This window comes from Oncorhynchus kisutch, linkage group LG11, assembly GCF_002021735.2.
Source record: "Oncorhynchus kisutch isolate 150728-3 linkage group LG11, Okis_V2, whole genome shotgun sequence".
Lineage (NCBI taxonomy): Eukaryota > Metazoa > Chordata > Actinopteri > Salmoniformes > Salmonidae > Oncorhynchus > Oncorhynchus kisutch.
In genome coordinates, this window is record NC_034184.2 from 44,548,320 (window position 1) to 44,573,423 (window position 25,104).

Here is a 25,104-nt window from a genome sequence, read left to right on the forward strand (position 1 = left end):
AAATAACATTAGCGAGACTATACACAGGGGGGTACCGGTACAGGGTCAATGTGCAGGGGCATCGGTTAGTCAAGGTAATTGAGGTCTTCCTGAGTCGAGGTAATTGAGGTGTTTAACACTTTTTTGGCTACTACAAGATCACAACTATGAAATAGCACATATGGAATGTCTTCACTCTTATTCTACAATGTAGAAAATAGTACACATTTGGGAAAAGTAGGTATGTCCAAACATTTGACTGGTACTGTATAGAGAGAGATTACACTCATGAGGTTAAAACATCTGTTTCTTATTTTTAATACAGCATTGACCTTTCTCCATGTAGTACTCATCGGTATTGAATTTTTTACAAAAATCTTCTATTTTATCCTTATATGTCTAATGTTTATCTATCATTCCAATCTTGTTTACTGCTCAACGAAAATCGTAAACATTTTAGCCCCCCCTCCGTATCCTACTCTTTGAGGACTTTGATTGGGCTTGAGTGTGACTTCATACACAAGGAATGGCCAACACATGGAACCACACACTAGTTCTTGCTCTCTCTCTGCCAACCCAATATTGATTCAGGAAATACTCTGGAGATCTGACTAACAGCTTGTTAGTCTCTTTTCCATGGGCGGGTCTGTATTAGGCAAGCTCTGGTTTGTGGGACCACTGGTGTTGTGTACAAACTGACCTAATGCTCTGGCTCGGGCTGTATTCGTCAGTATTCACTCCACTGCACGTCTTGCCCTGTCTCCTGTGGCCAGCGCAAACACACATGTAAACATGGACACCCCACAGAGACACAGAGACAGGCCAACACACACACACACACACACACACACACACACACACCATCTTCCAAACCTGTCTCCCAGGGCAGATGGTGTTACATCAGACTCTTGTGGGCTGTTGTGTTTTCCTTTTCTATGTCCTCTGAGTGTGTGGGTCAGTATTTCTCCAGGTGCAGCTGTGACACAATACACAAATGAGTGTGCACTTCATCAGGCATGTCATCATCTGCCTTTGTCCAACACATACTGCACACACACACACACACACACACACACACACACACACACACACACACACACACACACACACACACACACACACACACACACACACACACACACACACACACACACACACACACACACCAGTGGCGTAGCACAGTTTCCTGTGGCCCCTCGCGAATCTATTGCTATGGGGCAGTGATAAAAATGTGCAGTTTTATACATAGAGATCCTATTAAATTACTAGTATTCTAATTCATAGTGAAGGGCTGCTCTGCCTTATTAACAACACTGTCAACAAGGCAGTTCCTACAGGCCCTAGTTTTGTTGCACCTGGACTACTGTTCATGCCAGATGAGGCTGGTGACTTGAAAAATTGAGAAGGATGGGAGACTCACGGTATAAGCACGGAACGCACGGAGATGTCAAAGTGTGTTTCAAAAATCGTGACAGAGTAATTATTTTAACCTAAAGCATTTAATAAAGACATGTATAGTTAAAGACTATAGGGAATGGGAATGAGAGGGCTACTTACATAGTGTTTGGAAGGGATCACAGCAGTGATTGAATGAGGTATGAGGCATGAGTTGAGGTGTTCAGAGGCTTGACTTCAGTGCAGGACAGGATTTGACTGGAAAGACAAAAACAATAGCACAACACACTAAACAGGTAGACAAAAGAGCTAAGAATGAGTTAGTCCAAGCAAAGAGTACAATTATTGATGTGTAATAATGTGATTGTATATGTGTATGTGACTGACTCTACATACGTTAATGAGAGAAAATTGATAGGTTACAGTGCTTGGAGAGGAAACATTCAATGTGCCAGTGGATGAGTGGGCACATGAGACGTGGCTTCAGTTCATGTCAGGAGAGAGTTGACAATGGTAGTGAAGTGGTCATCACCTCTTAATCAGGGAACAGGAGGGGACTTAGCTGTAAATACAAATAGCAGATACAAATCCTGTCAATCTGTAGCAACCTTATACTTGTTCATATGAATTATATTTAGACTAGATTAGGAGGGGGATTTCTTCTACCCAGACACATAGACAACAACTGATCGACAATAGAACTCACAGGGCTGAGCTAATTTGATCACATTTGCTCCCGACACACAAATGGACTATAAATACATGAAGTTATCAATTAGTTACCCTGACCAAATGGACAGCGCACATAGGCTGTATGCAGTTGATCAGACTGAAAATTGGTCTCGTTTTCATCCCATCCCATTCCCATGTCAGATCTCTAATGTTAGGGTGAAGACTAGGCTGCTATAACATTTATGTAATGAGTTTTTGCTTGTGTCTGTCCGGAGTGGTTATGTGTTATCATCTTTGCTAAATAAATACCTGAAGAAAGTGGAAAACCTACTTGAGTTCGCGCAAAAAAATGCGCAATTGAGTAGCCACGTCAACACCCATCATCGAATGTTCAAAATAGTATTCAAATAACAAGATGTATCCACCTATCCAAAGAGAGTAAAAGGCGAGCACTTGAGAGCTTGCCGTTCCGCTAAGGGGACAACAAATCCCATTGTTAGAGCGGAGACATAGGCATCTCGTCATTATATCTCGTATCTCTGTATGCAGTGTACAGTATGTTGTATGTAAATGTCTTCGTCTTGTGTTTGTAATACCCTTCAGCGTGCACAAGGGCTTGGGACAATATATAGTACGTAAAAAATGTCTAGCTAAAAGACCTATGTTAAACAGTTCTGTGATGTGATGGAAACCAGATGCAAAGTGTGGCTGAAGAGAATAGAAAGGACACCATGCAATAGATTATGCATGGTCTATGCTCCACTAATTATGAAGAAGAAACTTGTCTTCACAGACATACGGACCGCACATCCCAGCCACATTCATCGGCAGAGACCAGAGCTTCAGCTCACAGAGAAAATAGGGGGGCTCTTTATTAAAAGGGTCTGGGTGGTTAATTGGAACCATGAAACCTGGATGACAAAGAGAAATAACCTGGTGGAACAATGTATATGGAGGTTTCTTCACCACACCCAACCCATAAAAGGTTCCAGGTTGATTCAAAGTGAGACCGCCTTCCCTTCCAGACAAAGGGTTGCATCAAAGCTATGCCATTTCTAGTAGTAGACTACCAAGCCTAAAGGTAGCAAGGTAAAACACAGGCAGTGATGCCGCTGATCCAGGGTTAGCATTAAGGAGCAGCATCTCTTCTAAACAAACTGGGTCACGTACTGGTGAGAGTGAGGGTGAACTGATTCCAACTCAGTTTGTGGCAGTGTGATGTCAACAGAATGGCATGTGGTCAGAGGTTGTGGTGAACTGGATAGCTGTGCTGCAGGCTGCCTGCAGAGCAGAGATGTAGAGGTAATAGAAAACACTTGGAAAAGGGCTGTGAACCAGTCAGAGGGAGAGAAAGAGAGGAAGGAGCAGGAGAGGAGACAAGAAAGACTTGTTTTGGTGACCTTTAGAGATTAGCTGGATGAAGATTTATAATGGAACTCAAGCTGTGGATAGAGATAGTAGACAAAAATACACTGTGCATTCTCAGGCCGAGGGAGATTTTGCTGTGCTGGGTATTGGGGTCCATACATACTACAATGTATCCTATAGTCTAGGCTCTATGTAGGATACTAAGGTGTTGTAATGGAAAGATAATATCAGAAATACTGTTAGAAATATTGTTGTATTGTATGGAAAATGATGCCTTCTCCTCTATGTTTTCCATCAGGACCTGAGTCTGAGCTCCAACCCAGAGCTGTGCGGTCGAGTGCCTGTCAGGACCACAGTACTCTTCATGACAGACTGGATGTAGTGGAGAAGGTAGAGTAAGATGCAATGCTTTTCACGGGTCTCTTTCTGTTACACTATAACAACATCATATGATGGAGTTACAAAGCCTTCATAAACCCTGTATCCCTTTAACTGCCTCTTCTTGAGAAACATGTTGAAAAAATGATTTGACCTTTGCATTCCTATTTCTAATAACTCGAATAAGAACTAGAAATATATTTTTTTCAAGTTGATGTTTTCTAAGTAAATTACAGAGCTCTACCAAGTGGTTGAGAAGTCACATTAGAATGGCAATTTGCATGTTTTTTTTACTCATCTCAAAAATAGAACATGAATTACTTCAATGGCTTTTATAGGTAAGCATTGGTAAACAAGGACTGATTTCAAATTTGAACATATAATGTTTGTGTGTCCAAATATGAATATTCAATGACATAATATGGTTTTCTTGAATTTGAAATGATCTAGGTCAGGGATGGCCAACTAGCGGCCCAAAGCCCCCGTTTTGTAGGACCACAGATCAATTTCCCCCCAAAATTCAATTAAAGTTAGGAACTCAGTCAGGGTCTCAACTTAATGTTGAGAGTTAGAATAGTAGAATAGACAATTCATTTTGAAATTTGGTTGTGCATCAGCAGTTTCTCTCTTGTTGTGTAAGTCACTGACAGTCACTGAATTAGTCCATGCCGGCTAAACATTTTTAGATTGGTAAATTTGTCTAGCCAGCTATCCAAACGTGTGGTAATCATGGTTGAATTATGGACCCGGGGACCCCATTGATTTTGTAAGTCACTCTCACTCAGATTTCATATTAATCAGGCCAAATGTAGGATTGCAGGAAATTTGCTTAACAACCTCAAACATTGCTCTCTACTTTATGGCAAAATGCTTAGAATGAATGGAAATTAGCTCTAAAACTGCTCATTTTAAATGAGTAGAATTGCATGAAGTTTGTTATAAAATTGCAAAATCTTCCCTCTGCCACATGGCAAAATGTGTCGAATTGCATCAAACTTGCTTTAAAATGGCAAAATGTTTTCTATGCCCAATGGCAAAATGTTTAGAATGAATGGGAATTCGCTCTAAAACTGCTCATTTTAAATGAGTAGAATTGCATGAAATTAGTAAGGAAATTGCTAAATCTTTACTCCGCCCCATGGCAAAGGAATGGCATCAAACGTGCTTTAAAACTGCGACATTCTTCTCTTTGCCCCATGGCACAGATGTGGGTGCGCAGAATCGCTAGCCACTGTGCCCCCACCCCCATCGAGGTCGCCCGTCCCCGATCCAGGTTCTTCCATCATGTTTCCACATGATCCGACTGCATTTTGAGATAATGAATGACAAAGAGCAGGTCTTAATGACTATTATAGGCCTTATTTTACAGGTGACCTTTCATCTGAATATTGATTAATTGACCCCATGGGCATGAAATGGGGTTTAACCCATTTGTTGCCAACAATCCAATCATATTTTTCACCAAAATAAGTATTTGTTATAAAAAATATGTGTGCCTTATTCTTAGTCCAGCGTACTTTTTAATGACAACTGTCTGGTAGAGAAATGTATTTATATATTCCTACTCTTCAAGGTCTCTACTAACAAGGATGGTGCAATATTCATCCCTCACCATCTGAATTCCTGCCTTTTATCCCATATCTTTGGTGACTGATTTAGAGTTTTCTTACAGCCCTCTGAGTGGGCCAAGTTAGTGCCACAACACTGAACTTCAGCAACCCAAAAGGATACCAAGTATGTCAATTGCTGCAGGAGGGCTGAGGGAGTTGACCAATCAAGTTGAAGTAAAGATTTATTTAATATCCACTGTCAAATGTCATACTATATGAGGGGGATATAACATGGTGCTTTTCCAAAAATGTAGCCTTTTGTGGCTACACTTTATAATGATATTCTAATTCTTATAAATTATTTGTTAAGCATTTATGTAGGCTTCAATAAACCATAATATATATACCTTGCTTTAAAGTGTGACCTATCTTTCTTTATATCTCACACACAAATAAATCTAGTCTTATTTAAAAATAGTTTCACATTTCCCAATTTCCAGGGCAGACATTCAATCATCCAAGGAATTTGGGAGATTTCCCAGTGGTTTGTAACATTACTACATTGTATCATTTTTTTTTATGGTGACACTAAAATAATCTGCACTATTTCCTTAAAAGGAAAGGTTTTTTGTACTAACAATGCCCATCCAAACCACTCAGCAGTGGAAATCACTCAGTTACAAAAAAAGTATTGGTTCACACCGCCCAGGGAGTATTGCTGTTGAATGAGTATTGACTGCATCTGAGGAGAACCTACAGTACCAATCACAAGTTTGGACACACTTACTCATTCCAGGGTTTTTCTTTATTTTTGACTATTTTCTACATTGTAGAATAATAGTGAAGACATCAAAACGATTAAATATTACAAATGGAATCATGTAGTAACCAAATCAAAATTCTTCAAAGTAGCTGCCTTGATGACAGCTTTGCACACTCTTGGTCTGTAAATAGCGAACTAATGGAACAACTGACAGTGTCGCATCTCTAGCAACCAGAAGATGAGAAAATAGGAACTTGTTATAAAAAATGAAAATAAAAGGCGAAAATATATATATTTTCTGCTGGTGAATGTGCGTTTTCATATTGTTTTCTTTGGAAACGGTGGTATAAGCGGGATAAACGCCTCCATTCTGTACATTACCTTGGAAAAATTAACTCTGCAAAGAACTCTGCGTCGTCCATTACTTCCAAGGCAATGTACAGAACGTCAGTGTTGATCCTTTATGTAACATCGTCACCTTGATAGGCTACATTACATTTTTGCCATATTGCTTTCAGATCTGCACTCAGACGGGTCTAGGTTCTAGGGGTAGGACCTAGAAATCAATGTGAGTTGAGCTGATAATGACCCTGTCTGTCCCCTGCAGCGTGTAGAGGACACAGTCCAGAAGCTGGAGGATGAGCTGGCTGTGCTCCTGGACGCCATAGAGGCCCCTGAGTGGAGCCCCCTGCTGGAAACTGCTGGAAAACCTGTGGTGGACATCCTGGATGGCCAGGGACTGGGAGAAGGTGGCGACTCCTGAGAGAGGAGAGCAGAGATCTCTGTTGAGGGGCTATGCTACTTCACTCTGCCCTGATGAGAGTGCACCTGGCAAGGACAGACAATGAAAGATACTTGAATGTACAATCTTTGTCTTTCTGGACTTGAAAGTGTACACAAACTGTATAAAACAAGCCCTTTGATGAGTAAACATAGGCTTAGTATGTATTCTGTGCAACAGTTGATAGATCACGACACTAATGCTTACTTGACTGCATAATACACTCCTCTAATCCTCAGACACTCTCATCCTTTCTTCTTAGACTAAACCAGAATCCCTACACACAAGGGTAACTGTCTCAGCCTCTCAGGATGGCTACAGTTCTAAACAATTGATACGTTGGTTTTTTATCTAGTAATGTATTCTGTTCTGTGTGGAATTGTGTCCCTTTCTCGTCCCATGCCTCTGTTCCACCCCCTGGTGCCAGTTGAGAGCTACACATGCAGCACCGAACCACAAGGTAGGCCGTGCCCTTTACCACAGATCAAGAATCAGGTTACACAACCCCTATCCTAAACCATTAGGGAGGCTTGAAATAACACCCAACCTTGTATCAGTGGTTAAGGGCAACTAATAATCTCAATGTGAATGAATGATGAAAACCACTAGAGAAGGAAGGATTTTATTTATCAAAGCAGCTAAAGCAACATGTTTCAATACACAGAGCAGTTTGAATAGGTACAGTACATGGCTTCCACTGAGACCCAGGCTAGTTGCATTTTTATTTATTTTAGTCCCCATAAAAATCTTACAGAACATGTTCAAAATCAAAACACAAAGAGAAGAGTGGTCATAGATTTAGTTCTCAAAAATGGACACCACAATACTAAAATGTTGCTACAAAGATAAGACAGTAATATTATCTGTGAGAGCTTTAATCCTTAACCAGTTGATGGGAAAAGTACTGTGGTAATTGGTCACTCGTTCTATCACAATGCTGTTTGAAACACCCAGGTAAATATACTTACAATTTTATCCAATAAACTAGCATTGTAAACACAATGTTACAAACATATTAAAGATTTTTTTGGGGGGGGGGGTTTAGGCAAGCAACATCCAACCAGGAATGGAGATGCATTTGAAATGATATCAAGGGAATGACATTAGGCTACAATATTGTTGAACTTAGAAATAAACTACAGAGCAGGGCTTCCATTAAAATCAATGACTATTCATTACAAGCAATCAACACAATTCCATGGCCATTTCTAGCACTGGAGACATTCAGTCAAGCTTTTTAGTGAGGACAATGTAAAGACATGTCGAAGAGCAGTATTTAAGACTTTTCACATAGCTAAGGGCAGACTCACACAATGCCCCAAACCCTTGGCCCGTTCCCATATACAGAACAAAGCACAGAAAACCTAAACTTACCCACATTGGAGCATTGGAGGGCATAGATACTGACTTATTCAATCATCCACTTAAAGAAAAGCCTGTGCACTTGAACATATTCTTAAGACAATCTACGGGATGCCAAAAGTCACTGCATACCATCTAAAATATCATGGCATCCATATAACACTGGGAATAAATTATTTGTACAGTCGTAGGTCTTAAAATCAGTTTTTAAAAAGCAAACCTAGACATCACATAGACAGGCAAGCAGGACAGGGCTACACTGATTATATGAGGCCTCTCCTCTGTCAATCATCAGAACACAGGTGAACATCAAGGAATTCTACTGCCTGAAGCTTACATGTGCACATACTGTAAGCCACACAAACCCTAGCGGTTGGCTCTCCTACAAGATCTGCTTTAAAACTGTAAATAGAGGTACATGCAAAAAGGCAGGGTTCGAGATGCTATCGGGGTAACTAAATGAGCTTATTTTCACAGGAAGTCAGATATTTTTTTTTTTACCCCCATATAATTGAACAATATTTGATTTCCCCCCAACAAAAAAACATTCCTTTATATATAATCACAATAAATGTTTGTATACAAATGATAGTATTTTCACAGAAGGAACAGTGGTTCTATGCGCTACAGAGAGGAAACATACGTTCACACACAAAGTTCTTAGAAATGGCTATGCAAATGGTAGAAAAGCTTTGGCATATCTGCCTACAAGTTGTGCCTGCACACTTGGAAATAAAATGAGTACAACAGTGTATGAACGTTTGGCTTCATACTGCTCTCCATTTAGTAACATGTATGTTTAGTAAGCAGTCCCACATAGAACTGTGGAGAGTTAGGTTAGGCTATTTACACCTTACTTTGTTAGGCCTTAGGGTTTTAAGGTGGACGATGCTACATGTTCCCAGATGTCCAGGCTGAGATGAATGGCACCACCTTAAAAATGTACCACTATCCCTATTAGGTGACCGTTTCAACCACACAACTAATAATAATACTGCCCCATGATCATTTTTCATATGGGAGTGATCGAGACAATCATATGAGAGACGATTGTTCAAATGTCACGGTCACCTTAGTCTAATAAGGGACGATGTTCAACTACGACACTCTTCTGTAGCTATTCAATAGAAGTTGATCATGTCTGATCCATGGGAAAAAGAAAAGACTAGAACAGGAAAAGCCTCCCCAAGACCAGGTCAATTTAACTAAACCCTTATGGGGTACACTCAATATGATTCTTCTTCTATGGTCGGATCCCCTGGCGGTGACAATGTTTATGTTTAACGTATAAGAACTCAAGCAGTATGAGCATGTAACCCACAGTGGAGCAGTGGGATAATAGAACCGCATCTTGGCAACAGTCACAGAGGTCGACGGTGAGGGAAACCTTCCATTTACACCACAGATGTACTAAGTCCCTCTAACTGACAGGGCGTTTGAAAAAAAAAAAACGAACAATGTCTGGAAGAAGTTTCCGTTGGAGGAGCGTAATCGCACGTAGTAATAATCAAACCAGCATGCTGATGCATAATATAGTCACAACTAACGCGTAATGAATGGCTATTGATTAACAATCAACACCACTTATAAATGGTTCTACGATATCGGATTGAACGAGTGATTTATTTTAAATTGCAAAACCTCCTTGTCTCGAATGGCCCATACTGTTATTGCATGTATCTATTAGAAGACTCACTTACTGTGACTGGAAAACAACATTTACCCTCCTCTAAAAGTCTCTTTCCACTGCACTACCTTAGGAATAGAATTACATAGAACATAGTAATATAATAGTTATTCTATGTCTATGTGCACTGCACTGTATATTGGCATTGTGAAACTTGAACAATGATATACTATAATTGAAATGAAAGGCATTTGGAGAAGGTAACCGGGCAACAGTAATAGCCGTTCAGAATAGGAGGACTGCACAGAGAGTAGGAGAGGGATTGCACGAGCTACACAGGCAACTGTCTAACTCAGTTGAATAATTCAGTATGTGAGTTTGCAGAGGTAGCTACATCTACTCGAGGCTAAAAGAGCGGGAGCGCAAACAAAAGACAAATATTTAAAAAGAAACTCTTAAACCTGGCTCCTAATTTCTCTGTATGTTGTCATGCTCATATATCGTGTGGCTTCTGCTGCTTGTTATCCCCTCTTGTAGTGATACCTTACTTTCATGCTATACGTTGCATAGAAATGAGTTAGAGCTTATTCTAGGGCGCGGAGGGCGGGGCCGCCCTGTAACCCTGCAGTTTCATTCATGCCTTAACGGTGGATGCTACAGAAGAAGAAATAGGAGAGCCATTTTGTGTCCTGCTGTGTGTTGTTGTCCTGCTGTGCCTTCCAGTTCCTCCAGTCATCATGGCTACATAGGAGAGGTTAGAGTATCTATAGGCATGGTTCCACACACACACACACAGCAGCCTGAGAGACCACCAGGTGGTGGTGTGGTGCTAGCAGCTGCCAGGAGAGGAGCAGACCGAGCCGCACATGCTTAGTTTGGAGGAGGACTCGGGTTCAGGATCCTCATCCTCTGTGCCTCCCTCAGCCTCCCCGGATCCGTCTCCATCACCATCATCACCCCCCTCGGCAGCTCCTTCAGACTCCCCTCCCTCTGCACCCTCCTCCTGCCTCTTTTTCAACCTGAGAGACATACAGAAACAATTCAAAGTTTGGACACACCTACTCATTCAAGGGTTTTTCTTTATTCTTACTATTTTCTACATTGTAGAATAATAGTGACGACAACACAACTATGAAATAACACACATGGAATCATGGAGTAATCAAAAAAGTGTTGGGGGTCATACATACATACACTACCGTGCAAAAGTCTAGGGTCACTTAGAAATATCCTTGTTTTTGAAAGAAAAGCACATTTTTTTGTTGCAAAAGGGTTTTCTAATGATCAATCAGCCTTTTAAAAGGATCAACTTGGATTAGCTAACACATTGTGCATTGGAACACCGGAGTGATGGTTGCTGATAATGGGCCTCTGTACACCTACGTAGATATTCCATTAAAAATCAGCCGTTTCCAGCTACAATAGTCATTTACAACATTAACAATGTCGACACTGTATTTCTGATCAATCTGATGTTATTTTAATGGATGAAAAAAAATGCTTTTCTTTAAAAAACAAGGACATTTCTAAGTGACCCCAAACTTTTGAACGGTAGTGTACATACATACATACATACATACATGCATACATACATACATACATACATACATACACATGTACACGCTCAACCACACACGGGATAGGAGAGAGGGGAAAAAATGTGATTAGAATACATAGTGGGAGTCTGTGATATACTATCTGTCTAGAGATTATGCCCAAGTAGTAAAAATAGAACTCAAGCTCCATTAATTACAGCAATAAGAAAACTAAATTTGCTATGCAGGAAGAATTCAAATTATGCTGCAATCTCAGACAGGTAAATAATAAATGAGGTACTCGTTTTTTTTATTACATGAAATATGAACTATCACCACCAGTGTAGAATCTCTTAATATAAACACAGCATTAGGGCAACAATATAGGGTCATAAAACTGCTATATATATATTTGTACCGCCATCATTACGTCGAGGTAATGTACAGAGCATTTCTATATTTATTGCAGAGTGATGTCACTGTAAGCAACATTGAACAGGGAGGATGTACAGTAGCGCATAAACAGCTATTCACCATAAAATGATGACGGCAGAAACCCAACTCTATCATATGGTTGATTCATAACACCAACTTCTAACCTTTGATACGATGACCACATATTGTATATTGTTGTGCAAATGATAGATTACATGGAGAAATGACCATGTAAATATTCGTTATATCATCTTAGTGCTTATGTCATACGTAAGGGATAATCAACAAGGGGGCTTATGCGCTCTTGAAAAGAATGAATGGCGTTCCACGATGCGATACAATAGCGGAGAGGAACTAAACTTCCACGAAATTGCATCACGTTCCAGAGTACCCAGAGCCCCGAGTTGATTATCCCTTTTATACCATGGCTATAATATAACACATTTGCCACTAGAAATGTGTTCAACGTCCACTGAAGTAGCTAGCAAGTTACTACAGTATATAGATAGCTACAGCAGTTGCCTTGGTAACCAAACAAACAGACGTGCTATTTTAACTTAACAAAACATTGGTCCTAATTTGATATATGAAAGTTCAATTCAACAATGCCAATTATGTTTTCAATTCGACTTCTGCTTTCAAAAGCAGCTCAAACATAGAACAATGGAAGAATTAATTATAGCCATTGACTTCTACCGTGCTGATATATTGTGCATTATACGAAAATAATGCACGCTCTAGAATGCCCTTCAAGCCAATCAGGAATGAGTATTAAACAATACCATGGTATAAATAGAGCTAAGACTGATGTAGCAAATTACAGCGCTGTTCTGTAGCAATGTGTTTTTTTTATTGGTCTCCCAGGTTCAGTAATTGGGTCCTCGTTTATATCGTCTTAGTATATTATAGAGCTAACAATGCTTGGGATATTCATAAATATCTATTCATGTGTATGTCAGGTTGCCGAGACCTTATGTAGGTGTTATGTCAGCCTTATGCATGCCACTTTAAATACAATTTCCCTAAATGGTTTAACATGAATGTATTTTGATTGGTCCCCCAGGCAAAGTGTTTGGTCTGTGGTCTTACTTCTCACGGTTGAAGATCATGAACTCAGACTGCACCACTTCAAGGCACTCCTGTAGGTAGTCATTCTCCTGAGGGCAGTAAGGAAAAGGAACAGCCATCATCATCACACACACATATAGGGCGACAACGACACATATAGGGCGACAACGACACATATAGGGCGACAAACAATCACCATCGAAACCTGAAAGATTACAAACACCCCCTTCTTCCTCTTTCTTCCCTACTTTCAATAATGATTGGTGATTTGTTTGTGTTCTTTCCCTCAAATTAGACGTTTGGCACGGGACAAAAATAGAAGTTCATATTTACAAAAGCACTTGGGGGGCATCACAACACCACTGAAGGCTTCATAATTTAATAATCTAGGTAATAACCCAGCCGCCTCACACACTAGAAGGCCCGAAGTAAGATGGGGGCTATTGTTAGAAGATACAAGTTTTACTGCATTTACAGCGCCCAGAGATCACCTTCGATAACACTGAAAGTCAACAATAATAATGTGGAGGTCGTAATGAGAGGCTTGGCGGATGAAAACCTGGCACAGCTCATAAATATGGATGGTCTAAAATCCATGGTAAATTGTGGCCGCAATCACAGATAATATAAAGTGGGTTTGTTAAAATACTGTAATCATGCAAGCAAATAACCGGTCTTCAAGACAAAGAGATGATTTTCATGAAATGAAGGGACAAAAATAACAACTGGGGAACGGAAGGCTAGAGAAGGCACCCTGCACTCTGAGTAAACCAAGACCTGCCAAACTGTCCAATACCTCAGGTTAAAGCACTATTTACAAGGGTTGAATTCGGAAACGGAAAACAAAAATAAACGTTTCTAATTGGACAAGTTCAGGTAGTAACCTCCAAGTTTCAGTCCGTTTTCTTCAGTTTGGTGCCTAACGAACATGACCCAGGCACAGTCAGTAGTGACTGTGACACTCACCGACTGGGAATCCTTGCTGGCTTCCCGTGACCTGTTCTTGGCCAGTCTTTTCTTCTTCTTGTGGAGGGGACGAGATTCTAGTATCATCTCCTCCAGCTCAAAGGTTGGGTCGCAATGCAGACGACCCTTCTGTGGAACCAAGACACACAGTACACTAATGAATGACTATTCACTAATATAGGCACACACACACGTACGGGCGAACGCAAGCACACACACACAGGTGTACCTGCAAGTAAGCATTTCATTGTACTGTGTACTGTATTTGTGCATATGACAAATACGGTACATTCGGAAAGTATTCAGATCCCTTCCCTTTTTCCACATTTTGTTATGTTACAGCCTAATTCTAAAATTGTCTACATAAAAAAAAACATATCAATCTACACATAATACCCCATAATGACAAAGCAAAAACAGGTTTTTATAAAATAAATAAAGTATTCAGACCGTTTGCTATGAGACTCGAAATTGAGCAATAGGTGTATCCTTGAAATGGCCTAAAATCACCATGCGCAATGCCAAGCGTCAGCTGGAGTGAAGCTCACCGCCAAATCTTAACGCTACAGCACACAATGACATTCTAGACGATTCTGTGCGTCCAAATTTGTGGCAACAGTTTGGGGAAGGCCCTTCCCTGTTTCAACATTACAATGCCCCCTGTGCACAATGCGAGGTCCATACAGAAATGGTTTGTCGAGATCAGAGTGGAAGAACTTGCCTGGCCTGCACAGAGCCCTGACCTCAACCCCATCGAACACCTTTGGGATTAATTGGAATGCCGACTGCGAGCCAGGCCTAATCGCCCAACATCAGCGCCCAACCTCACTAATGCTCCTGTGGCTGAATGGAAGCAAGTCCCCAAACCAATGTTCCAACAACTAGTGGAAAGCCTTCCCAGAAGAGTGGAGACTGTTATAGCAGCAAAAGGGTTGGGGGTGGGGGGGTTAACTACATATTAATGGCCATGATTTTGGAATGAGATGTTCGACATGCAGGTGTCCACATACTGTATTATGTGAGAATCAGTGTTTATGGTCCACAAAAGGTGAAACTTCTATGCTCCTCTGTGATAGGTTTATGGTCCATACTTACATTAGGAACGAACCCAGCATCTATCTTCTTCTCGTAGACAGCGTCCCAGTTGATGTCAGAGAGGTAGGGAGCCGTCTGCATGTGAGACAGGCTGGAGAAACGATGCTCTGGGTTCACTGTCAGCAGCTGGAAGGCGTACACACACACACACACACACACACACACACACACACACACACACACACACACACACACACACACACACACACACACACACACACACACACACACACACACACACACACACACACACACACACACACACACACCTAATTTAGACCCATTAAAGATTCAAAAGAATATCATCTCTACAGAGAGATACACATCATTCCTTCCTAAGGGATTAATAAAGTTGTATTGAAGTGAAAAAAAAAACTTATGACTGTAGACAAGACAAGTTGAATGCTAAAATCAGATCCAATAACCTAGGTGGTATCACCATTAGGGGGCGCTCTTAAGTCAGCCACCGTCGTACAGTACAGGGATCAGGTCCCTTATGAATCCAAAATGAAGATGTTACCCTGATTAGCATAGATGGAATCAGAGAAGGATTGAGATCATTGTCAGGGGAGAAACTAAATACATGTGACTTGTATCAATAGTGTTGTATCTACAATGGAGGAAAACAGCTGTTTGACTTCTCCCTGGTACAGCTTAACATACACCTAGGAGAAATAATTTTGGGGATGTGGTCTGTTGTCATGGCAACAGTCTCTCTCCCAACTCTCCCACTCCCGAAATTCCGACGGCGAGTCATTTCTCCCAGAGGGCTGGTTAAGTCTGTCTCGGTGGTAATAGACTAGCAGCCGAGCGAAAGAGACCGATGCCATCGCTCTGGAGCCTCCACTCTGGCTCAGAATGGACAGAGTAGAGAGAAGTCCCTCACTCCTCCGTCTACCTGCCACTCCATCAGTCTCTCCTCCCTGACCTTATCTCTCTCAATCTCTCCCATTCTTACCCTCAGGCCATTCTCCCTCCATCCACGTTCCCCTCCACTAGTGTAAGCCCCCCCCCCTCCCCACCCGCAATTATGATTAGCCTCCCACTGTCTTCTGACCACTGCCTCGACTCTCTACTCCATTGTACACTCTCCCCCGGCAACTCTCCACACAGCAGCCCATCTCTCCACTTCTGGTCTATCTTCCCTCCACTCCCCTCCACTCTCCTCTTCCCTCTCAACTTTCTTCTGCTGTCCACTTTTCCCCCTCCCCTCCCCTTTCCACTCACCTTCCTCATGAGATGGACCAAGTCCTTGGGCCAGGCGGTGTTGTACTGCACACTAACGGTACTGAAGAGCTGCATTAAAGACTCCACTGAGTTACTGGCATGGATTTCATAGGGCCTCTGACAGACGGAGAAAGAGAGAGAGGGTACGAGGGAGAGAAGATAGAGAGATTAAGGGGGCATGAGAGAGAGGCAGGGAAAGAGAAAGAGAGAGAAAAAGAGGGAGGGATATAGGGGGGAGCATAGATAGACGGTGAGAGAGAGAGAGAGAGGATGAGTATCAACCACATACAGTAAGCGTCAGTTGTCATAACTCAAGAACAGCCTCACTGCCCATAAGGCCTTTCCTTACCCATCCACGCAGCACCTCGAAGACCGTCACGCCTAGTGACCACCAGTCTACCTCAAAGGCATAACCCGTCCCCCCACTCACAAAGGACTGGAAGATCTCTGGTGCTGAAGGGGATACAACACAGACAGGGTCAGACAGCTAGGCTACACCCAGTCAAGACCATAGCTTACTGATGGGATATTTACACAGTATGCTAATGATAAGGTTTCCGGGTCCCAGATTGGTCTTGTCATAGTTGTGGCAATGACCATAGGAGTTGGCAAGATGCTACAAACAGATCTGGGACCAGGCCAGTGATAAGGGTTTTCAAGGGCTGAAGGAATAACAGGTGAGAGTCTTACCCATGTAGGGCTTGGTTCCAGCTAAGGCAGTGGCCCTCTCTCCATCCTTGATTATTGTAGCAATGTTGAAGTCTGTCAGGTGGGCATGGCCTGTGAAGATATCGTGCTTATGCTGCATTCATTACATCTCATTTTATTGGTTAGTGGGAAACGTGTCTACCATCTCTGAGCTCCGACTTCTCCCATATGCTGAACTCTCACATCACATATTAAGGAAATGACCTTGCCAACAGCATTTTCGGCAGTTAAATGTAACAATAAAACATGATTTATAAAAACAATCTATTAATATGGTTTTTGAACACTATAATTTGTTATTAGTAGTATTTTCCAAGTTTCCTACTTGTCATGAATGCAGCATCAGAACCAAACAACTTATATTTAACACTACATCCATAAAATAAAAAAAACATGTTTATTTCTCCAACAAAACTAACCAAAATGAACTTCAAGTTACAGTATCTAACTGCCAAATCCAGACCACATATAACCGCTTGCGACGGGGTTATGAATCCCGCCATGGCCACTACTAATGCAAAAAATCTGTTGATGTGCCCTTGAGCAAGGCACTTAACACTCATTTTCTCCAGGGGTGCCAAAATACTATGGCTGACCCTGTAAAATAACACATTTCACTGCACCTATCCGGTGTACGTGACAATAAAACATATACAGTGCCTTGCAAAAGCATTCCTGGTACTTCTTCACATTGTGTTGTGTTACAAAGTGGGATTAAAATGTATTTAAATTGTCCTTTTTTGTCAACAATCTACACAAAATACTCTAATGTCAAAGTGGAAGAAAAAAATGTAATAACTAAAATAGCTGTTGCATAAGTACTCAAACCCCTGAGTCAACACGTTAGAAACACATTTGGCAATGATTGCAGCTGTGAGTCTTCTTGGATAAGTCCATAAGAGTTTTGCACATCTGGATTGCGCAATATTTGCCGATTATTCTTTTCAAAATTCTTCAAGCTCTGTCACGATGTTGGGGATCATGACTAGATAGCGATTTTCAAGTCTTGACATAGATTTTCAATCAGATTTAAGTCAAAATCGGTTGATTTCTTCAAACCAAACTGCTTACCTATTGCAGATTCAGTCTTCCCAGCCTGGTGCAGGTCTACAATTTTGTTTCTGGTGTCCTTTGACAGCTCTTTGGTCTTGGCCATAGTGGAGTTTGGAGTGTGACTGTTTGAGGTTGTGGACAGGTGTCTTTTATACTGATAACAAGTTCAAACAGGTGCCATTAATACAGGTAACGAGTGGAGGACAGAGGAGCCTCTTAAAGAAGAAGTTACAGGTCTGTAACAGAAATCTTGATTGTTTATAGGTGACCAAATTCTTATTTTCCACCATAATTTGCAAATAAATTCATAAAAGAATCCTACAATGTGATTCGCTGGATTTTTTCTCTCGTTTTGCCTGTCATAGTTGAAGTGTACCTATGATGAAAATTACAGACCTCTCTCATCTTTTTAAGTGGGAGAACTTGCACAATTGGTGGCTGACTAAATACTTTTTTTGCCCCACTGTATGTATGTGTGGGGTACAGAGATGAGGTAGTCATTCAAAATCATGATGAACCCTATTTTTGCACACAGCGTGAGTAAATGCAACTTGTTATGTGTCTTGCCATAACAAAGGGGTTGAATACTTATTGAATCAAGACATTTCAGCTTTCATTTTTAGTCAGTTTGTAAAATGTCTAAAAACACAATTCCACATTGACATATGGGGCATTGTGTATAGGTCACTAAACGCAAAATCTCAATTTAAATGTAAATTCAAAATGTGGAAAAAAGTCAAGAGGTGTGAATACTTTCTGAACACACTGTAGTATGTTACATGAAGGTAAAACATGTACACAGGTCTGTCTGTGACATGTCGCGAACATGTAATGAGTACGGGGATAAAGTCATCTCTAAGAAGAGGCAGGCTCACCTTGCTCATCCAACAAGATGTTGTCTGGTTTGATATCCCTGTGAGAGAAAGAGGGAAAGAAACCACAGATAAACCAGTGCGTCTAAGAACATGGAAATATTTATAGTCAATATAAAACGTGTGTCACAGAATGTGCGTTTCTAAGTGCGCACGTGCATGTGCTTGCACGTGTGTGGAACAGAATGGGTAGCTGTATGTGTTACATGTGTATCGGCATGTTGGAGGCTTGTAGGTGTGTGTGTGTGTGTGTGTGTCTTGGCATATTTTATTCTATGCTTACATCATGTGGCTGTGTATTACATATGTGAATGTGTGCCCATGTGTGTATGTGTTCCGATGTATCGATCCCTACAACACTACATTGGACATGGATGAACGGGAACATGGCGATTTCCAATCCAATCCCTTGGAGACACTTGCAGGTTTTCTCCACACATGCTTATTACATGGGGCACCCGTGCAGAGGAGTCTCAACACAAACAACAACACCTTGGTGTTTACCCACCAGCGCAGCCCGCAGCCAATTAGCAAAGCCCACACCACTTTCTAAATTATGCAGCCTGTCACACAAGTGTGACTAATATATTTAGTCCACATAGAGAGTCTCATACACTACACTAACATGATATCAGGATGTATCAAGACCACTTCAGGATATATCAAGGTCTTTTTTTGAACTGGTGCATTCCTCAAGAGGTTTAATGGGGCTCCCGAGTGGCGCAGCGGTTTAAGGCACTGCATCTTCGTGCAAGTGGTGTGCGTCACTACAGTCCCTGGTTCGAATCTAGGCTGAATCACATCCGGCCGTGATTGGGAGTCCCATAGGGTGGCGCACAATTGGCCCAGCGTCGTCCGGGTTTGGCCGTCATTGTAAATAAGAATTTGTTCTTAACTGACTTGCCTAGTTAAATAAAGGTTGAAGAAAAAATGAAGAAAAATGGAACTGTAATCACAAGCCCAAGCCATTTAGCCCACAGAGTCTTTGTCTCATACACGCCACTACTATAACATGCATTTGCACTAAGGCTATGCTATAGCAAGAGGTAAGTCTCTATTGCTAACTGATGTATTTCTCAAGAGATTTCAATGGAAATGTATAGGAAGAACTCCAATATGAAAGCCCCGATATCGCAAAACCAGCTCATTCTGGTTTTGCGATAAGGAAGTAACATTCCTGTTAGTGCCGAGGATATACTATACCAAAAAGTACATCTCCCTTGCTAACTGATGGATTTCTCAAGAGTTTTCATGGAAATGTATTCTATTCCTGCCCTATTCCATGCGAGAAAATCCAATATGAAAGCTCTGCCACCCTGCCATACCGCCACCGTAGATATTTTGATATGTAAAACCAGACAGAGCATTGCTCATTGAACACAATTATTTATTTGACGTGACTAGCAATGCAGTCAAACATGTTTACCAAGCATGGAAACTCCAGCAGCAGACGACTGACAAGTGTGAGGTGGAATTCCACCTCAAAGCCCTCCACTTTAGAAGTGGCGAAGTGAACATTTTTTTCTCCACTGTTTTATTTTGTCTCTGGTGCAGAAGAAGAAGAAGAAAAGAGGGGGAATGTTCTGGGCGTTCTTTGGGGACTTCTTCGCTTGGACTCATTTTTTATTCCTCGGGCATCGTGGCAGCAGCAGACTGTTGCTAGGAGACACTTCTTCCCCCAGTTGGTGCAACAAAATAATAGTATTTTCCTTTCACAAACCCACAGCGTGAAACCAAATTGTAGAGCAGGAGATGGCCACAGATACCTAGGGATTGGACTTGGCCTCCTCCAGCAGACGCAATTGTGTCAGTCAGAACAGTTGATGCCAGGATGAGATAAAAACAGAGAGACTTGGTAAAACTCACTGAATCTTTTTTTTTAACTGACTTCATTGGTATTTAGATAACCAAGAAGGCTCGGCGATATACCGTATATATATATATCGCGGTATTTAGAATTACCGATGGTATGATATTCTTTGAAGCGGTATGACAATCTGGATACCGCCCAACCCTATCGTGAAGCACATTTATCAAGTTGACGAGGTGAAAGTGTTTTTAAATTAACTGCCGAGTTTAAAGAAAAGGACAAGTGTGTGATGATCTAGTTGGATCGACATCATTTTGTGTATGTGTGCGCTCCACGGCACAAACGCACACGCGCACTCACCTTCTCACCAGTATGCAAGCACCCACACAGTTCTTTGCACTTTCGAGGAGCGATTTGCTGAAAACGAGCTTTGGAATAAAAGGTTAAAACATTTTGAGGCCATCAGTGTGTGGAGTCCGTGGTCTACAGGGACCTAAACACTTCTCATTTACGAGCACTGACACTTAATTTTTTTACTGCACTCTGCAATTCCAACAAAAACTCACGACCGCAAGTCATCCCACGCTGAAGAAGATTGATGGTTACAGCAAAGTAGATACCAGAGCTTTGTTTAGATGTGCAGAGAAGCAAAAATGAAAGGAGAATGCCCAGGTGATTATCGAGACAATTCTGTTCCGCAAACAACAGACTGTTGGACACACATAGCTTATAGGCTACTAAACCCATTTAAGTTTCAAAGTCTGATGGAGAGAACTCAGCGCCTTAAAAAGCATACAAAATAACTAAACCACTGTCCAGTGATATACTAGTCAATTAAAAGCTGTGGCTTTTCCTCCAATGAGCCCACATATTGAAAGGCTACATCATCAGACCAAAAGTGGCGGCTCTCAAGTACTGCAGTGAGGTGAGCATGTAGCCGGTGTCAAAGCTGGGACAGTGAAAAGAGTGATGCGGGACTACCCGCTCTGCCCGGGGACACTCAAGACAGATGAGAAAAGGATGATGATGAATCATTACAACCCCTAACGCAGGCCATTCATCTCCCACTGGACATGCAGGTGATGGGATGTCGGATCTCTGGAGCGAGAGAGAGAGAGAGAGAGAGAGAGAGAGAGGGCCAGGAGTCCCAGGAGTGGCACCCAGGGTAGGCGTAGTCAGGGAGGGAAGACAAAACAGCTAAAAGCAGATGGTGGCCAGCTGTGTGTTAGCAATCACCTGCTGGGTGTTTTGGAGAAACGGTGTCATTATTCTAGCCCATACCTGTGGATGATGTGCCTATATGTAGCCCAGTGCAGTAGATGTTGTGTCTATGGATGTTGCCCATACCTGTGGGTGATGTGCCTATATGTAGCCCAGTGCAGTAGATGTTGTGTCTATGGATGTTGCCCATACCTGTGGATGATGTGCCTATATGTAGCCCAGTGCAGTAGATGTTGTGTCTATGGATGTTGCCCATACCTGTGGATGATGTGCCTATATGTAGCCCAGTGCAGTAGATGTTGTGTCTATGGATGTTGCCCATACCTGTGGATGATGTGCCTATATGTAGCCCAGTGCAGTAGATGTGTCTATGGATGTTGCCCATACCTGTGGATGATGTGCCTATATGTAGCCCAGTGCAGTAGATGTTGTGTCTATGGATGTTGCCCATACCTGTGGATGATGTGCCTATATGTAGCCCAGTGCAGTAGATGTTGTGTCTATGGATGTTGCCCATACCTGTGGATGATGTGCCTATATGTAGCCCAGTGCAGTAGATGTGTCTATGGATGTTGCCCATACCTGTGGATGATGTGCTGGCTCTGCAGGTAGTCCAGTGCCAGGGTCATCTCACACAGGTAGAGTTTGACAGCGTCCTCGTTGAAATGGACGTTCTGTTGGAGGTGGTAGCGCAGGTCCCCTCCCAGCAGCAGATCCACCACCATGAACATGTCCTCCTCGTCCTGGAACGAGTACCTGGGACACAAGGCGGAGGTCAAAGGGCTCAGTCAACATCCTGTTAGGGCCAGGATACAGACAAACAAGGACACACACACGGGAACAAGACACACAGGCGCAAGACAAACATGCTGACCACATGCCTCCTGCTGAACCCTGCGTCTACCAACCGCAAAAACACACAAATGTAGACTAGCTCACACAAGACACTCACTATGTATGTGTGAAACTGAGTTTGCATGTGCGTAGATTAGGGCTCTCCAACTATGTCCCTGGAGAGCTAGCGTCCTGTAGGTTTTCATTCCAACCCTAATCTAGCGCATCTGATTCTAATAATTAGCCGGTCAATAAGCTGAAATCAGGTTAGTTACAAGTGGGGTTGGATCGAAAACCTACAGGAGAGTAGCTCTCCAGGAACAGGGTTAGAGAGCCCTGGCCTATAGCCTATTATGTGTTAATGTATGCAGGAGTTGGTGTGAGTGCGTACTCGCATGTAAGCTCAAAACAAGCACAGTGAGAGTGATCGTTATCTTAAATGAGCTGACATTTGTAGGAGCGTGTGAATGCAGGAGAGTGATTGCCAAATTAAGGCAAGAACAGAGACAGCCTTTGATTGATGTCTCTTAATTGAAAACGGCTGATGGGCGGCTAAATATCGTTGTCAATCAGGCTTACTAATCAAGCACATCACGTTAAAACGCGTCCAGAAAATAATCTGGGTGGGATTTGGGACACTCTACTACACCCCCTCCCCACAGGTGTCGACTAAAAACACCAAGCCCTAGCGGTAACACTAGAAACCCAAACCACACAGTACATAAACACAAAATGTCAGAAATCCACAATCATCTCACAGTAGTCACAACAGAGAGGGATTGAGAGAGCAAGAGAGAGAGAGAGAGAGATAGAGAGAGCGAGAAGGCTTTCCGGAGGCGCTCAAGCCGAGAGATAGCGGGAGATTTCTTTATTTTTCCCATTAAAGCCTGGTAGATTATTGCAGCATTATTATATATGTTTCATCTTGGCAGATTTCCTCATCCTACCTCTATATCACCAGGCTTAACCCCACACACTCAGGGGGCATTTTGATTGGCCCTCTCCATGCGCAATTTCCTTCTCTTTATATCAGAGAAAATGGAGCACCATGTTTTAGAGAAAGTGACATCGGTTTTGTGACATCTCAACAGGACATCGGTTTTGCAACGCCGAACGCTGTTCACAACAATGTCAACCCCGACGTCAAAAGGAACACACAGATCAACTGATAAAATGGTCCGAGTATGAAAAAGACTACTGCCTCAATGAATATTCCCCATAAAATAAAATATGATTGACAGGGGTTTCCCATTTCTGTCAGAGGGATTGGTTGAGAAGAAGTTCTGAGAAGGAGGGATTGGTTGAGAAGAAGTTCTGAGAAGGAGGGATTGGTTGAGAAGAAGTTCTGAGGAGGAGGGATTGGTTGAGAAGAAGTTCTGAGAAGGAGGGATTGGTTGAGAAGAAGTTCTGAGAAGGAGGGATTGGTTGAGAAGAAGTTCTGAGAAGGAGGGATTGGTTGAGAAGAAGTTCTGAGAAGGAGGGATTGGGAGGGATCCATGCTAAAACACAATATTGAACTTATGTGATCAGCATTGTATAAGGTTATTATTGTAAGTCAGTGAAATCATCTATAGTCTAGGGCAGTGCTTCCCAAACTCGGTCCTGGGGATTTTGCCCTCGCGCTACACAGCTGATTCAAATGATCAACTCATCATTCATCTTTGATTATTTGAATTAGCTGTGTAGTGCTAGGGCAAAAACAAAAATGTGCTCCCGTTGGGATCCCCAGGACCAAGTTCAGGAAACACTGACCTAGGGGAAACATTTTGAGGCCAAAAACAGCATGACTAAATAATTTCCACCAAAGCTCCCATCTTCCTTCAGATCAAGAAAAAACGGATGCAGGATCTATCCGTGGACATCCTGGTGACATGTCCCGATAGCTTGGTCTGATGACTGGAGATCTTCTAACAAATCTAACCTCCACTCCAAACACACACACACACACACACACAGCATCAACAGATGGCCAGACTGAGATGGAGTTTGCTGTCCACAAGTCCCTTAGTTATTGTCACCTTCTTATCACCTCCTTGTCATGCCCTGAACCTGAGCAGCATGCAGCTGATGGTGAAGAGAATGCCCTCTGTGGCGTCCAGTGTGATAGCAGTGGTATTAGTGCCCGTTCCCTGAGCCCCCGTGGCTGAGATTAGAACGGTTTTCACATCCCCTTCAGGTAAACTGTCAGACGTGGAGCTGACATCTGAGCCGTATTTAAGCTTGGATAGTGACAGCCTTGTCACATTCAGATTTAACACCAAGGACAGGGAGCGACAGAAAGTGAGAGAGAAGAAGAGAGCGAGAGAGAGAACATTCCGGATGAATGCTTTAGCAAATACAGCATGTGTCTCACTACGTTTGGGGAATTCAAAAATCAAAGCACACAAGCACCCTGTAAAAATGTC

The 25,104-nt window shown here is 42.2% G+C and overlaps 2 protein-coding genes across 4 annotated transcripts in view; one reads left to right on the forward strand and one right to left on the reverse strand.

The window, feature by feature from the left end:
* Positions 1-7,901, forward strand: part of LOC109899628 (placenta associated 9) — a 12,508-nt gene extending 4,607 nt beyond the window's left edge. For 2 of the 3 annotated variants that reach the window (XM_020495041.2, XM_020495040.2), the window contains 2 exons: positions 3,713-3,804; positions 6,713-7,901. In XM_020495041.2, the coding sequence (XP_020350630.2) occupies positions 3,713-3,804; positions 6,713-6,868 (248 nt within the window). In that variant the 3' untranslated portion in view covers positions 6,869-7,901. Of the gene's footprint in view, positions 1-3,387; positions 3,558-3,712; positions 3,805-6,712 lie in introns of those variants that run through there. The other variant, XM_031835842.1, reaches the window with a different exon arrangement.
* The window catches only part of stk32c (serine/threonine kinase 32C), an 86,893-nt gene continuing 69,281 nt past the window's right edge, over positions 7,493-25,104 (reverse strand). Inside the window, exons 4-12 of the mRNA XM_020495039.2 lie at positions 22,448-22,621; positions 18,838-18,875; positions 16,892-16,981; positions 16,551-16,654; positions 16,202-16,318; positions 14,975-15,100; positions 13,880-14,008; positions 12,935-13,002; positions 7,493-10,894 (exon numbers count right to left, since the gene is read on the reverse strand). Coding sequence (XP_020350628.2) covers positions 10,705-10,894; positions 12,935-13,002; positions 13,880-14,008; positions 14,975-15,100; positions 16,202-16,318; positions 16,551-16,654; positions 16,892-16,981; positions 18,838-18,875; positions 22,448-22,621 — 1,036 coding nt within the window. The 3' untranslated portion in view covers positions 7,493-10,704. The remainder of the gene's footprint in view (positions 10,895-12,934; positions 13,003-13,879; positions 14,009-14,974; positions 15,101-16,201; positions 16,319-16,550; positions 16,655-16,891; positions 16,982-18,837; positions 18,876-22,447; positions 22,622-25,104) is intronic.